General features: G+C 43.7%; 1 protein-coding gene across 3 annotated transcripts in view; it reads right to left on the reverse strand.

Annotated features, from left to right (window-relative positions):
- mtss1 (MTSS I-BAR domain containing 1) overlaps window positions 1-15,041 on the reverse strand; it is a 197,926-nt gene that overhangs the window by 32,051 nt on the left and 150,834 nt on the right. For all 3 annotated transcript variants that reach the window (XM_060836593.1, XM_060836592.1, XM_060836591.1), the window contains exons 7-9: window positions 6,083-6,240; window positions 3,144-3,251; window positions 192-292 (exon numbers count right to left, since the gene is read on the reverse strand). In XM_060836593.1, the coding sequence (XP_060692576.1) occupies window positions 192-292; window positions 3,144-3,251; window positions 6,083-6,240 (367 nt within the window). The remainder of the gene's footprint in view (window positions 1-191; window positions 293-3,143; window positions 3,252-6,082; window positions 6,241-15,041) is intronic.

A 15,041-nucleotide genomic window follows, 5' to 3' on the forward strand; every position in this document is an offset into this window, starting at 1 on the left:
TGTTTGCAGATGAATTCAAGCTTAACTTAAAAAAGTATAGAGGAATTCCATTAAGTACATTTTGAGAATGATTTTCAATTTGAAAACAATCTGGGTGTAAGATAAGGAAGAACACGTATGAAGGAGTGAGACTGCAGTCAGTGCTGGCGAAAACAATGGGAGTGAGCCGGGTAAATGAGCTAACTGCCCACCTGCTCACAGTGCCCCTCCGCGAGTGAGCGCTGCTAGGGGAGGAGGGCGGGGTGTGGTATGTGTAGCCATAATCATCCGCCACCTTCAAATCCGAGATTACCTGTCGATAAAAAAAGACAAACACAGTAAAAAAAGGTGGCTGGTCAGAGGAGCAGCAGGAAACAATCAACCTGCCACTGTCTGTAATAACAGGAAGGGCAAACAATTCACTGGACATCAAAACGCTCCAACACAGGTATCGCAAATTTGAATTCAAATCTGGTGACGATTTTTGAAATTATCTTTTCACTTTCTAAGTGACCTGAATAAAAGGTGTATTTTACTTGGATCTGATGGTGTCAGTCTGGAGGCACATACAGACCGAGACTGGGTAAGGGAAGGACAACAGGATACCTTCCCTAAAAGACATTACTGAAGCAGTTGGCTTTTTAATCATAAGCTAACATCTATATGACCATAATACCTAAATTATTTGTCCAGCAACAGATTATGTTTGTACCCACAGGGAACGAAACAAATACAAGTAACATCCTGGACTTTAAGTTCTCATCTTCATTTTCGAATGTTTCCATGGTCTCATCGACTCGGGTGGGATCTGAATCCAGGCCCTTTAGTCCACGACATCTGCAGGCCTTCACTCTTGTCATTTACGATGCTCCTCTCGCACCCGGTGCGAATATTTCCTGATCGGATTTGGGATCAAATCTTGTTTGCTAATCACTCCAGTGAAAAACACAGGGACTAACATCAGCACGACACAGTCAGCTAGTCTCTGGGATGTGTCACCATGTTGAAGGGGTTATTTAACTGCAAGCCATGCTGTAACCAGGCTGTTCTAATATTTAACATGGAAATGTAGAAACTAGGAGCAAGAAGAAAACATTCGGCTACTCGAGTTAGAGATTCAATGTCATTCTCAACAATGACGTGGATTAGTCTCTGCAGGAGCAGCACAGGGCTGAGAGACTGATGTTGGTCTCTGTGTTGGGGTTTCAGAGACTAGCTGACTGTGTCGTGCTGATGTTAGTCCCTGTGTTGGGGTTTCTAGGCTAGCTGACTGCGTCGTGCTGATGTTAGTCCCTGTGTTGGGGTTTCAGAGACTAGCTGACTGTGTCGTGCTGATGTTAGTCCCTGTGTTGGGGTTTCAGAGACTAGCTGACTGTGTCGTGCTGATGTTAGTCCCTGTGTTGGGGTTTCAGAGACTAGCTGACTGCGTCGTGCTGATGTTAGTCCCTGTGTTGGGTTTCAGAGACTAGCTGACTGTGTCGGGTTTCAGAGACTAGCTGACTGTGTCGTGCTGATGTTAGTCCCTGTGTTGGGGTCTCAGAGACTAGCTGACTGTGTCATGCTGATGTTGGTCTCTGTGTTGGGTCTCAGAGACTAGCTGACTGTGTCGTGCTGATGTTGGTCTCTGTGTTGGGGTTTCAGAGACTAGCTGACTGTGTCGTGCTGATGTTAGTCCCTGTGTTGGGGTTTCAGAGACTAGCTGACTGCGTCGTGCTGATGTTAGTCCCTGTGTTGGGGTTTCAGAGACTAGCTGACTGTGTCGTGCTGATGTTGGTCCCTGTGTTGGGGTTTCAGAGACTAGCTGACTGCGTCATGCTGATGTTGGTCTCTGTGTTGGGTTTCAGAGACTAGCTGACTGTGTCGTGCTGATGTTGGTCTCTGTGTTGGGGTTTCAGAGACTAGCTGACTGTGTCGTGCTGATGTTAGTCCCTGTGTTGGGGTTTCAGAGACTAGCTGACTGTGTCATGCTGATGTTAGTCCCTGTGTTGGGGTTTCAGAGACTAGCTGACTGTGTCGTGCTGATGTTGGTCCCTGTGTTGGGGTTTCAGAGACTAGCTGACTGTGTCGTGCTGATGTTGGTCCCTGTGTTGGGGTTTCAGAGACTAGCTGACTGCGTCGTGCTGATGTTAGTCCCTGTGTTGGGGTTTCAGAGACTAGCTGACTGTGTCGTGCTGATGTTAGTCCCTGTGTTGGGGTTTCAGAGACTAGCTGACTGTGTCGTGCTGATGTTAGTCCCTGTGTTGGGGTTTCTAGGCTAGCTGACTGCGTCGTGCTGATGTTAGTCCCTGTGTTGGGGTTTCAGAGACTAGCTGACTGTGTCGTGTTGACGTTAGTCCCTGTGTTGGGTTTCAGAGACTAGCTGACTGTGTCGTGCTGATGTTAGTCCCTGTGTTGTGCTGATGTTAGTCCCTGTGTTGGGGTTTCAGAGACTAGCTGACTGCGTCGTGCTGATGTTAGTCCCTGTGTTGGGTTTCAGAGACTAGCTGACTGTGTCGTGCTGATGTTAGTCCCTATGTTGGGGTTTCAGAGACTAGCTGACTGCGTCGTGCTGATGTTAGTCTCCATGATGGGGGGGTGGCAGAGCACAGATCCAGGTCCATGGCTCTGCACTTGAGAACTGTAATGTTGAACTTTTAGCTTTATTTTCTTTATTTTTCTGCCATTATGTCTATGTTTGGCTTGTGTCTGTGTTTTGAGATGGTGCTTGCGAACAGCGATATTGAAAATTGTTGCATATTGTGTTTGTTAAAAATGCATCTAACAAATCCACCTGACAATAAAGTCATTCAATCAGAAATCCTGTGTGTCTTACCAGAGCAACATCACTCCCTGGATTGTGGAATTTTGAGTTTGATCAGCAACTGTGACAGAGCAGGTGATGGGCTGTAACCCAGCACACCTGGGTCACTGTATAAAGGATGTACAGATTAAGTCGGGCTGTGCTGAGTCAGGGCTGGAGGTGGAGGCTGTCAACCAGGATTCCCATGCTTGATCACTGAATGTGCATTGGACACATTCAGTGTGGGACCTCTAACAGTCCAACAGTAAGACCCCGTGTGGTTGTTGGCCATCTGGACTGGTCCTTACCAAGGTTGGAGTGAGAGAAAATGATGCTGAAAGGGGATTGAGCTCCCCTCTGTGCAGAGGAACCAAAAGCCACTTACCTGTTCGCTGGCAGGAGGCAGAGTCTGGGGGTCAGCTGTCAGGTTTGTCAGGTCTTCGAGGATAGACTGCAAGTGGGTAACCTCTCCCAACATTCCAATTTCCTCACCCTGTGTAGAGGAAGTGAAATGGACATTTTAAATGAAAAATAGCCCATTGGATATTTCATACAAACAGAGAAAACAGGTTGAGAAGTCGGCCATTTGAACCTGCTCCTATATGCTCGTGGCTGACTATGCAATCTCAGTATCCATTCCTGCTTTTTCCCTACATCCCTTCAGCTCCCTCTTGAACACATCTAATGACTGGCCTCAACAGCTTCCTGTGGGAGAGAATTCCACATGTTCACAACTCTGAGTGAAGAAATTAAATAGAGAGAATAATTCACAAGGAATCAGGGCTTTTACACCATGAAATGGCTCGGGGAAGAGAGCCGGAGCTGGGAAGGAGTTTGGCTAATTACAAATCAGCTTTTGGCCATGAGGGGGATTCAAAGAGAGGAGAAACAAAGCTGAGCTTGAATGCGTAATGATGTGAAAAAGATAAAGTTGGGGGCATTCTACCTGAAAGCATGCATCATTCAGAACAAGGTAGACAATCTAAATGCACAAATATTCTTGTTTCAATTGTACAGGAGCTTGGTCAGACCATGGCTGGAGTACACCACGTCTTTGATACTGAGGTGTGTGGTGTGTGTGCGTGCGTGAGCGCATAGGGGCAAGGACATCCCGTAGGTAATGGAAGACAGAGATACCTCTAGAAGATAAATTTCCCCTGTCCTGCTAAGGGCCGCACGATCAGACTTGACAAGTCAATGGGATAAAGAAAAAGCAATAGAGCCGAACTCGTGAGGTGACTGAGTGTCAATGCAGCAGTGAATCCATGGATAACACAGAGTGAGCAAACTGTATGTGGCTTTGGTTTTGTTAACTTAGAAAAGGGGAGGTAAGATTGACTGCCTTTGACTGAGTGTGGCATGAAGAATCCTAGCAAAACTCATATCAATGGAATCAGGGGCAACCTCTCTGCTAGTTGGAGTCATAACGGGCACATAAAAAGGTGATTATGGTTGCTAGAGGTGTTATGGACCAGAGCTGATCCCCATAAAATATATTAAGAAGGTAGCCTAGAGCCGAACTTTCTTTTATTTCAAAGATAAATGCGAGGTACTGTTTTCCACATGCACATTCAATTGGTCAAACTACTCAACTATTCAGACACTATCGTTAAACAAAAGAAAGGGGAACTTAGAATAACTTAACTCTACTGGAAAACTTAACACAATATGGATTATTTTTAGTACCATACAGTACCTGTTCAATATAGTAACATTCCATAACCACACCCTTGGGAAAAGGCAAATTCAGAAAACAATTGTCTCACATGCAGTTTTCCTATCCAGGAGGAAAGAACATCAAAAGGCAGTTCTGAGAGAAAATGCAGAGACGGGGGTGTAGCACAGAAGAGAGTCACTACCTTCCAACCCAGCAATTGCTGAGTCCTCAGCAAATTCTGAGAGCCCAGCAACTGCTGAGAGCTAACTAAAAGTCCTGGTTCTGAGGGAGCTTGACCACACCCACTCAGGCTGCTACAATTGTTCCAATTTAAAAAAACCCAAGGCCTCAGAAGTTGTTTATCTTCTCATAGACTGCTTTGTACCAGTCTCCCAATCTCTCTAAAAGAAACCAGGACAAAACACACATCTTAAAACCATAGCATTGTCACACAGGTCAGTCATCTCAGCTCCAGGACATCTCTGTAGGAGTTCCTCAGGGTAGTGTCCCAGGCCCAACAATCTCCAGCTGCTTCATCAACGACCTACCCTCCATCATAAGGTCAGAAGTGGGGACATTCACTGATGATTGCACAATGTTCAGTACCATTCACGACTCCTCAGATACTGAAGCAATCCATATTCAAATGCAACAAGATCTAGACAATATCCAGGCATTGGGGTGGCAAGTGGCAACTAACATTTGACCCACATAAATATCAAGCAATGACTATCTTCATTAAAAGACTATCTAACCACTGCCCCATGACATCTAAATGGCATTACCATCACTGGAACCTCCATTATTAACATCCTGGAGATTACCACTGACCTGTGCCCACCACTGAACTAGATTTGCCATATAGATGCAGCAGTTACAACAGCAGGTCAGGGGCTAGGAGTACTGCCGCAAGTAATTCACCTCTTGACTCCCTAAAGCCTGTCTATAATTTATAAGGCTCAAGTTAGGAGTGTGGATAGGTGCAGCTCCAACACACAAGAAGCCCAACACCATCAGAACAAAGTGACCCACTTAATTGGCACCACATCCACAAGCAGTCACTCCCTACACCACTAACATTTAGTAACAGCAGGGTGTACTATCTACAAAGTGCCCAGCAGAAACCAGGCTCTGTAGACAGTACCTTCCAATTCCATGACCAATATCATCTAGAAGGACAAAGTCAGCACATTTATGTAAATTTCCCTCCAAATCACTGACCATCCTGACTTGGCTATTCCTTCAGTATTGTTGGATCAAAATCCTGGAATTCCCACCCTAAGAGCATTGTGGGTCAACCCACAGGACAGGAACTGCAGTGGTTTACATCTCTTCTCAGTTTAAGTGGAACAGAAATTGGGAACACTAGTCCCCAAGAAACTATTGAGGCTGGAAGTAAACTGAGATTAATCAATCTTGCTGGGAATGGGATTAAGGTCAAGCTGTGTAGGAGTTATGATGGAACAGCCAAACTCGAGGGGCTGAATGGCCTCCCTATGTTCATCAGGGTCAGCAGCTGAATGATTTCCTAATCTCACCCTAGCAAGGAAAAATAATACATTCACAACAAATAAATATTAACACTCTCCCCAGACTGTTGGTACACTCAGCCCAGGTGCTGAGTTGCCTCTCTCTGCTACCACACCACACCCCAGTGTTTAACTTACCAGCACAGGTCGCAGAAGGGTAACAAATGTACAGAAGCGACTGCGTTCCTCAATCAGGGCCCGGCACACAGCCTGCTTCTCTGTCTCCTCCAGCAGCACATACTTTTCATTGACATCCTGTAAAGCTGTGTCCAACTGTAGCCTCACTTCTTCCTTCCCTGGAACACAGAAGAAGAGACAGTAGCGGCATATTCTCCTGAGGGTTCCCACTTGATGTATTGGGCCTGAAATAGCAACTGGTGTGTGTAGATCAATCCAACATGATTCCCCACTGTCCCAGACACCCTCTCACCTCAGGCCAGTGTGGTTCTGTCAATATCACTCTTACCTCTGGGTCAGCCGACCATGGGTTCAAGCTCCACTCCAGGTCTTTAGCTAATATTATTATGGACTAGGCCAGACCAGTCAAAACATTCTTAAGCTGGCAACCCAGACCATAACTTTGCAATTTGTTTTGGGAAAGTGAAAATTACCCGCAGTAAGTTAGCTGGTTTGACTACCAAGACTCAAAACAGACAAAAAAATTATTCACAAAATTACACAATGAAACACAGAGAACAGAATAAAGAACCCCTGCAGAACTCAGTCTGTCCAAACTAGAATTATGCTGTTCTGAATATACACAACTGTCACAATACGCAAACCCCCTTAAAAAAAAGTCAAAATGGAACAAATGCTTACAGGTTGAGGTTAGAAGGACAAAAGGAGAGAGAGAGAGAGAGAGAGAAAGAGAGAGCCTGGCTCCACACAGCTGAATTCCTAACTAGTTCTGGACTGAACTGCTCAGCTAGAGAGCTGACCACTCTCATTTTGTTATACAGGTCACTTCTAAAACATGGCCACTTTGGGCTGAAGTCTTGTCTGTTTACGTACAAACAAAAAGGCCTCTCAATGCACTTTAATCTCTGTCTAATCGGAACCAGGAGCTATTTATGACCCCTCTGAGAAAAACCAAGGACACAGTGTTCCTTGAGAAAAGGAACAGCTTTTAGAAAAAAGGCACCAGCTTTGTGACAAACTCCATTAAAAAAAACCATCAACATCAAAGGTGGCTTCATTTTCAAAACCCTTCAAAAACCTGGTTAGTAGTTTAAAACAAACATATACACGATACTAACTATACACATGCAAACATGCACAACTACATGCAAATTCAGGCCGTGGCACACGCACCACCGAATGCCTCTGTATCTCATTCAAGTCTCGATAACGCATCGGCAATCACATTTTTGTGACCTGCCACCTGCACAATTATCAAATGGAAAGGCTGCAACAACAAACTCCACCTAAACAGGCTGGCATTTTTATTCTTAAATTTTTCCACAAATATCAATGGGTTATGGTCATCTATACGATTGCCTCAGATGAACTGTTGGTAATACAAACACTGAAATGTTGTAATGCCAATACCTTACTTCAAGTCTCTTTCTCCACTGTTGAATATTTCTATTGATGAATGTTCAACTTTCTGGAAAAATACCCGATGGGTCTTTCTATTCCCTTGTCATCCTCCTGCAGGATCACCGCACCGACACCCACATCACTGACATCGACAGCCACCTTGAAAGGTTTTGGGTAATCCAATGTGGCTAACACTGGGGCAGTGGTTATCACAGTGTTTAGGCTGTCAAATGCCTTTTGACAGTCTGCTGTCCACTGAAACGTCCTGCCCTTTTTAAACAATTCGGTGAGTGGAGCAGCCACACTGCTAAAGTTCAGCATAAACTTTCGGTAAAATCCATTCACCCTCACGAACTGTAGTACTGCTTTTTTTGTTGACAGTGTGGGAAATTCCCCAATTACTTTTATGTTTGCATCCCGTGGGGCCATTTGTCCATGTCCAATAAAATGGCCCAGCAGTGACCTAGGCTTGGGCAAATTCACTTTTAGCTAGCTAGGTTTACCACCAAGCCTGCCTTCCAAAGTCAATGGAACAAGTCCAATAAATCTGTACGTGTTCCTTCCACGAGTGACTAAAAATCACCAGGTCATCGATGTAAATAACAAAATTGGGTAACCCAGTAATGACCTTATTAATTTGTTTCTGAAATGTGACTGGAGTGCTTTTCATTCCAAATGGCATGACTTTGAACTGATATAGTAAAAAATGAGGTCTGCAGATGCTGGAGATCACAGCTGCAAATGTGTTGCTAGTCAAAGCACAGCAGGCCAGGCAGCATCTCAGGAATAGAGAATTCGACGTTTCGAGCATAAGCCCTTCATCAGGATGAAGGGCTTATGCTCGAAACGTCAAATTCTCTATTCCTGAGATGCTGCCTGGCCTGCTGTGCTTTGACCAGCAACACATTTGCAGCTTTGAACTGATATAGTCCATTTGGCATTACAAAAGCTGAAATTACCGTTGCTCTGTCTGACAGAGGTACTTGCCAGTAGCTTCTGAGCAAGTCCAACTTAGAAATGCAAGTTGCTTGACCCACTTTTTCAACACAGTCCTCCAACCATGGAATTAGATATTTATCAGTCTTTGTAATGACGTTGACTTTGCGATAGTCCACACATAACTGCTGGGTACCATCTGGTTTTGGCACCATGACTATGGGTGATTCCAGTCACTAACTCACTTCAATTATGCCATCTTGGAACATCCGTGCTATCTCCTTCTGAACCTGTGCCAACTTTAGAATGTTTTGCCTAAAAAGGATATTGCTTAATCAGAATAGCATCTCCTATCTGTACATCATGTACAGTTAGGTTAGCACTTCCAGATTATTTCCACATATCCCCTGATGTGATAGTAATAACTCTTTCAGCTCATTTTGATTTTCTTGTAGAATGTAACTCAATAATTTATCCCAATTTTTGACAACTTCCTCATTGTCCAATTTGATTTGAGGAATGATCAATTCAGAATCCTCTGAACTTGGTTCTTTGTTCTGTGCTGTAATCTTTAACACCTTCTCCTCTTGCTTTCCTTCCCGATCAAAATGCCTTTTGAGCATATTCACATGGCACACGGATTTCTTCCTGTCTGGAGTCCTTATCAAGTAGTTCACCTCACTCAATCTCCTCTCTATTTGATAAGGTCCACTAAACCTGACTTTTAAAGGCTCACCTGTTATAGGGAGTAACACCTTGTCCCCAATTGCAAAATTGAAATTTGTGATTTCTTATCCACTTCCTGTTTCACTGTACGCTGTGATACTTTTAAGTGCTGTCTAGCCAACTCTCCAGCTCTATTTAATCATTCTCTAAAATTTGACACAAAGTCCAAATGGGTGGTTTCTGAATTCTGACTTATTAATTCCTCCTCAATCAATTTTAACGGTCTTCTTATTTCATGCCCAAAGATTTAATTCAAATGGACTGAATCTGGTTGATTCGTTTGGTGCATCTCTGATCGCAAAACGTTCAAATAGAACTCCCTTATCCCAATTATCGGAATAAACCTGACCATAAACCTCAACATGGTCTTTAGTGTTTGATGCCATCTCTCTCTAGCTCTCCCTGTGATTCTGGATGGTACGCAGTAGATTTGAATTGCTTTATTCCCAAGTTATCCATGACCTCCTTGAATAGTTTGGGTGATCCTTGATCTGACTGGATCTCGATTGGCAGTCCGTATCTAGTAAAAAAAATTAAGTAATTCTTCTACACCCTTTTAGCTGCAATTTTGCATAACGGTACTGCCTCTGGAAATCTGGTCAATATATCCATTATTATTAATAAATACTTATTCCCACTTGTTTGAAGTTGGGGACCTACACAATCAATCAAGACTCTTGTGACAGGTTCCTCAAATGCTGGAATAGGTATTAAAGATGCAGGTGTTATTACTGCCTGTGGTTTTCTGATTAGCTGACATGTATGACATGTCTGGCAAAATTCAACTACATCCTTGTGTAGTCCAGGCCAGTAAAAATGTCTTTGTATTTAAGCCTGTGTTTTCTTCATCCCTAAATGACCTCAAAGTGATAACTCATGCACTACTTGCAGCACCTCCTTTCTGTACCGTACTGGCAAAACAATTTGATGAATCTTTGCCCATTTCTCATCTGCTTGAATGTGTGATGGTCTCCATTTCCTCATTAAGACAGGGATGTATTCACTCTCCTTCTATGTCTCTGCCTTTTGATATAACTGTTTTAACTTCTCAACTTTCTGCTGTAACTCAAAAGTCTAGCAGAGCTAAAAACACTTGCATGTTTACCTAGTTGCTCCTGCTCTGTCCCACTTATCTGATCAAAAAAAGGTCCCTGATAAAGCTACATCAGTTTCCTTATTTATGCCTTTTGAACTCTCTTGCATCAACTGTGTGTCTGTGATCTTGTCATAGAGATGTACAGCATGGAAACAGACCCTTCGGTCTAACCTGTCCATGCCGTGATCTCACAATCTGGGAAAATTCCTGGATAAACATACTTCATTTCTTCAGTTGCTTGCGTCTCCACTGGCTTTCCAACTAAAGTAGGCAGCATGTCTACCGGTGAATGAGCGATATCATTTGCAAGGATAAATTGCATTCCCAGAACTGAGAGTTTGTCCAATACTCCTACCACAAATTCTCCACTCTTCTCTGGGCTCTCTAGCCTCACTTTACATAATTGAGTGCTTTTTGTCTCACCATGAATTCCTGGTTACATCATCTTTTCTGGCAACAGTTTCTCAGGAGTACATATCTCCTCATCCTTCAACATTACAGACAGAGGATCTGGTGTCCCTTAATATTGTAACCTCTTTACTTGCTATTCCTGGTCTATGTGAATAAACTTTACACTTGCATGTACATTTTTTAAGCAGATCTGGCACTTCCTCCTTAACCAACCTCTGATCATCTTGTACACTCAGAGGCAGTTGTCTAACTTCCCTTGTGCTTCCCGTTACCAGTCCAACAAAACTCCCAGGCTTGTCCGGTTTTCCAACATCTGGCTTTCTCCTAGCCTATGAACACTGATTTTATATGGCACACTTCATTACAATGAAAACACCGGAGCTTTTTAACTTTTTTGTCCCCCTCAAGTGTTACTTTTTTACCCTGTGGTAAGTTACGCTTATGATCTTCACTGAGAGCAATCTCTCCCTTTCCACACGAGGATTTCTCTTTGCCCCAATTCAATTCCTCATGAACTGAAATTGATTGGTGAAGCCAAACTGTGTTTTATGGAGCAGCTCATAATCATCAGCCACTTCAGCTGCTAACCTTGCCATTTTAACTCTCACTTCTTCAACATGAGTTCATACTACTTCCTCGCTAAGGTTACCTTCCATCTTTATCTCCAGCCTTTTAAGCTGACTTTCCTTTTTAATGGTCAGTTTTTGAAGTTCAAACGCTCTCTTTTTCTCTGTTCTGCTGCTCTCTTCTTTCTCTTCTTCTACTCTTTCTCCCTCTTTTCTGCTTTTAATCATAACTCAAACAGTTTCATTTTTGCTGCCCTTTCCTTATCTCTCGCCTCTAACTCAAGCTGTTTTATTTGCAATTGAATTCCTGCCATATCTTTAGATTCTGATGGTTTCTCCAGCAAGTTTAAATGCTGAGTTACCGCTGTAATGATCTCTCCTTTCCTCACAGATGCAGGCAGGTCCAATCCCAGCTGGTCTGCTAATTCCTGCAGTTTGGTCTTATCCACGTTTTGCAAAACTTCCAAAGTCACCATATCCACAACCAGAAAACTTTTGGTGACTGAAAAAGCCATTACTATCCCAAGCTTTGTCTACCAACCAAACCAACACCCGAAATAAAGAGACTAGCACCTACCACTCGCTGTTTAAAATCCCACAAACTGCCCCCAATCTGTTATGGACTAGGCCAGACCACTCAAAACCTTCTGAAGCAGGCAGCCCAGACCATAACTTTGCAATTTGCTTTGGTAAGTGTACAGTGAAAATTACCTGCAATAAGTTAGCTAGGTTGACTATCAAGACTCAAAACAAACAAAAATTCCTTCACAAAATTACACAATCAAACACAGAGAACAGAATATAGAACCCCCACAGAACTCAGTCTATCCAAAGTAGAAATAATTATGCCGTTCTGAATATACACAACTGTGAGAATACGGAAACCCCCTTTAAAAAAGTAAAAGAGAGAGAGAGAGATAGATAGATAGAGAGACTGGTTCCACACAGCTGAATTCCTAACTAGTTCTGGACTGAACTGCTCAACTAGAGAGATGACCAATCCCCTTTCATTATACAAGTCACTTCTAAAACATGACCACTTTGGGCTGAAGTCTCGACTGTTTACAAACAAACAAAAAGGCCTCTCAATGCCCTTTAATCTCTGTCTAATTGGAACCGGGAGCCATTTACTACCCCTCTGAGAAAAACCAAGGACACAGTGTTCCTTCAGAAAAGGAACAGCTTTTAGAAAAAGGCACCAGCTTTGTGATAATATTCTCAGTCAAAAATTGTGGAAGTCCCACCCTAACGGTTGTGGTTCATATAGGTTAGAGACATATTGGAGAAGGTACAGAAAGGAGGGGTTGTAATTATCTGTGAAAGCTACAGCTGGGACTATTTTATCTAGAAATAACACAATTTAGGGGTGACCTGATAGAGATCTTTAGAATTATAACAGAATTTGATATGGTATATGAAAAGAAATGTTTTCAATTGTGAGGGAGACCAGACATTGGGGCCATCAATGTAAGATAATCATCAAACATCCAACTGGGAATTCAGAAGAAATTTCTTTACATAGAGATAAGGGAGAATCTGGATGTTGCTCCCACAGGAAGCAGTCAAGGAGAATGGTATTGATATGAGGAAGGTGGAGAAAGACATGAGGGAGAGGGGGAATTGGATGGCACAGGGAGATGAACAAGGGCTGTGAGGAGGCTCACGTCAATCAAAAACACCAGAATGGACCAGGTGGGCAGAGTGGCTTGTCTCTGTGCTGTAATACTCCATACCAACACTGTCAGAATGTCTTTCAGTTAACATGAACATCGACTCCTTCAGAAACACTCTCCTGGGCAGCAATCTTCATCACATGGACTTTAAGAAAACAGTCGACATCACCAGCACCTTTTCAAGGGGCAAAATAGGAACAGACAATAAATTTCCGCTGAGCCAGCAATGTTCACAACCCGAGTTACTATGTCTCGGCTGACACTCTGTGCAGGATACAGCTGGCGGTTTTGGGATGAATTCTGTTGGCCAGGTCAGTTGTGAATGTGAAAGACCTGAGGACAGCTTGTGTTTGAAGATTTCTCCTGATATCCTGCTCAGCGTTTCTATTCAATCACCATCATAACTAAAACAAAACAAAACAGATTCAACTCTGTTCAAATGATAGGCACAGTTCCAAAGTATTGACTGGGAAAAGCTGAGGAGAAGGTGTCACTGACGGTGGACAGTGATGGTTAGCAGTCACTCAGATACAGGAGGCACAGGAAACCCTTGAATGAGTGGCTTAAAAAGGTCATGTCTAATGCTCCTCAGCCTCTGTTGATTTGGAGAACGTGGGCTAAAAGGAGCCTTGAGCAGGAGTGTCACTGAGTGCCAACCTCAGTGTTGCTTTTGTGGGAAGGGGCTGACCCAGTGTCAATAGAGAATAAGCGGGGCTAGGGGAAAGGAGAGGGCATCGGATTATTCTGCAGCTTGGGAAAGGGGTCTAGTTCTGACATAGAACGTGATGTGTCCTCAATTTGATCCACATGATATAGAGGGTGGCCTGGCATTGACCTGGGGCCTCTCTCTGTGCTGGGCAGTCTCAGTGACTCTGACTGGAAACCATATGTGCAGTGGGATCAGGTCAGGCTGGGGGAAGATATACCACACGCAGATACCTTCTGGGGTTTATACATGGAGGTTAAATATTTGGGAGAAAATACATTGAGCCCACACTCAGACTTCCAGCAAGAAAAACTAACAGTATTCATGAGTGCGGCAGATGAAAGAAATATCTTTCTCCCTGGCTCTCAGATTCCTCTAAGATGCAGATGATGAAAATGTAACCGAATGGATCAGTAGCTTCAGTTTCATAAGAGAAACAGACCCTGATTATGAATTACATCCCATCACCCCACACAGACCCAGCAGGTGGCAGTGCTGAGCGACAGGCCTCAACCACAGAAACCAAACAGGGTTTCAAAAGCAATGTGGCTTATCTCAAAGAAATGGTTTTATTTCTTGTTCAAATCGACAATGAACTGATTCTTCAGCACAACAGGAAGATCACCAGAGCAATTATTTTCATGTAGAGCTGGTCTTTGTCTGAAGGGTATCTGGACATAGTTGAGGGAATGGTGCCACAGAGAAGGGATTCACTTCCGCAGTAACTGCACTGCACAGGACAGCCACACCTCAGCAAGAAGGGACTCGCCTTGGGTGGGGATAAACCACACATTCACCAGAAAGATCCTACAGCTCAAAGGGTTACGTTGTGAGCACAGGGCTCCAGGAACTGGGCTTGTGTGCCTGAAGTTTAGAAAAATTGGGATAACTAATGGGCTCGATACAGAGAAACTATTAGGAGCCTCTTATGGCAGAGACAGTTTCCCTAACTCTGAGACCTGAATTCAAGATGTCACATAAAATACCTGAACAGGGTGATTACAAAATACCTACAGAATCAGCTCACAGGGCAGTGGCTGTGTGTGTGTGCATGTCCAGACCGAGGCAGTGGAATGTTAAAACCCGAGGCTGGTTGTTCAGGGTTGATGACAGGAAGCACTTTTACACAAGGGACAGGGACAATCTGGAACTCTGGGCCACAACAGAGCCGCTGAGGCTGTGGGGCAATTAGAGCGATCAAGCCTGAAATAGATACATTTTTGTTGGGCAAAAGTGCTGAGGGATATGTAGCAAAAGCAGTTAATTGAAGAGCAGGAAGGTTGAGACATAGATCAGTGTGATTGAATCGAATGGCTAAGCAAACTCGAAGCACCAAATGGCTTTACTCCTGCTCCTCTGTAATAGAAATGATGCAGAGTTCTCTCAGCACTGACCCTCTGACAGTGCAGCACTTCCTCAGCACTGACCCTTGGACAGTGTGGCA

Source organism: Hemiscyllium ocellatum, chromosome 15 (assembly GCF_020745735.1).
Source record: "Hemiscyllium ocellatum isolate sHemOce1 chromosome 15, sHemOce1.pat.X.cur, whole genome shotgun sequence".
Lineage (NCBI taxonomy): Eukaryota > Metazoa > Chordata > Chondrichthyes > Orectolobiformes > Hemiscylliidae > Hemiscyllium > Hemiscyllium ocellatum.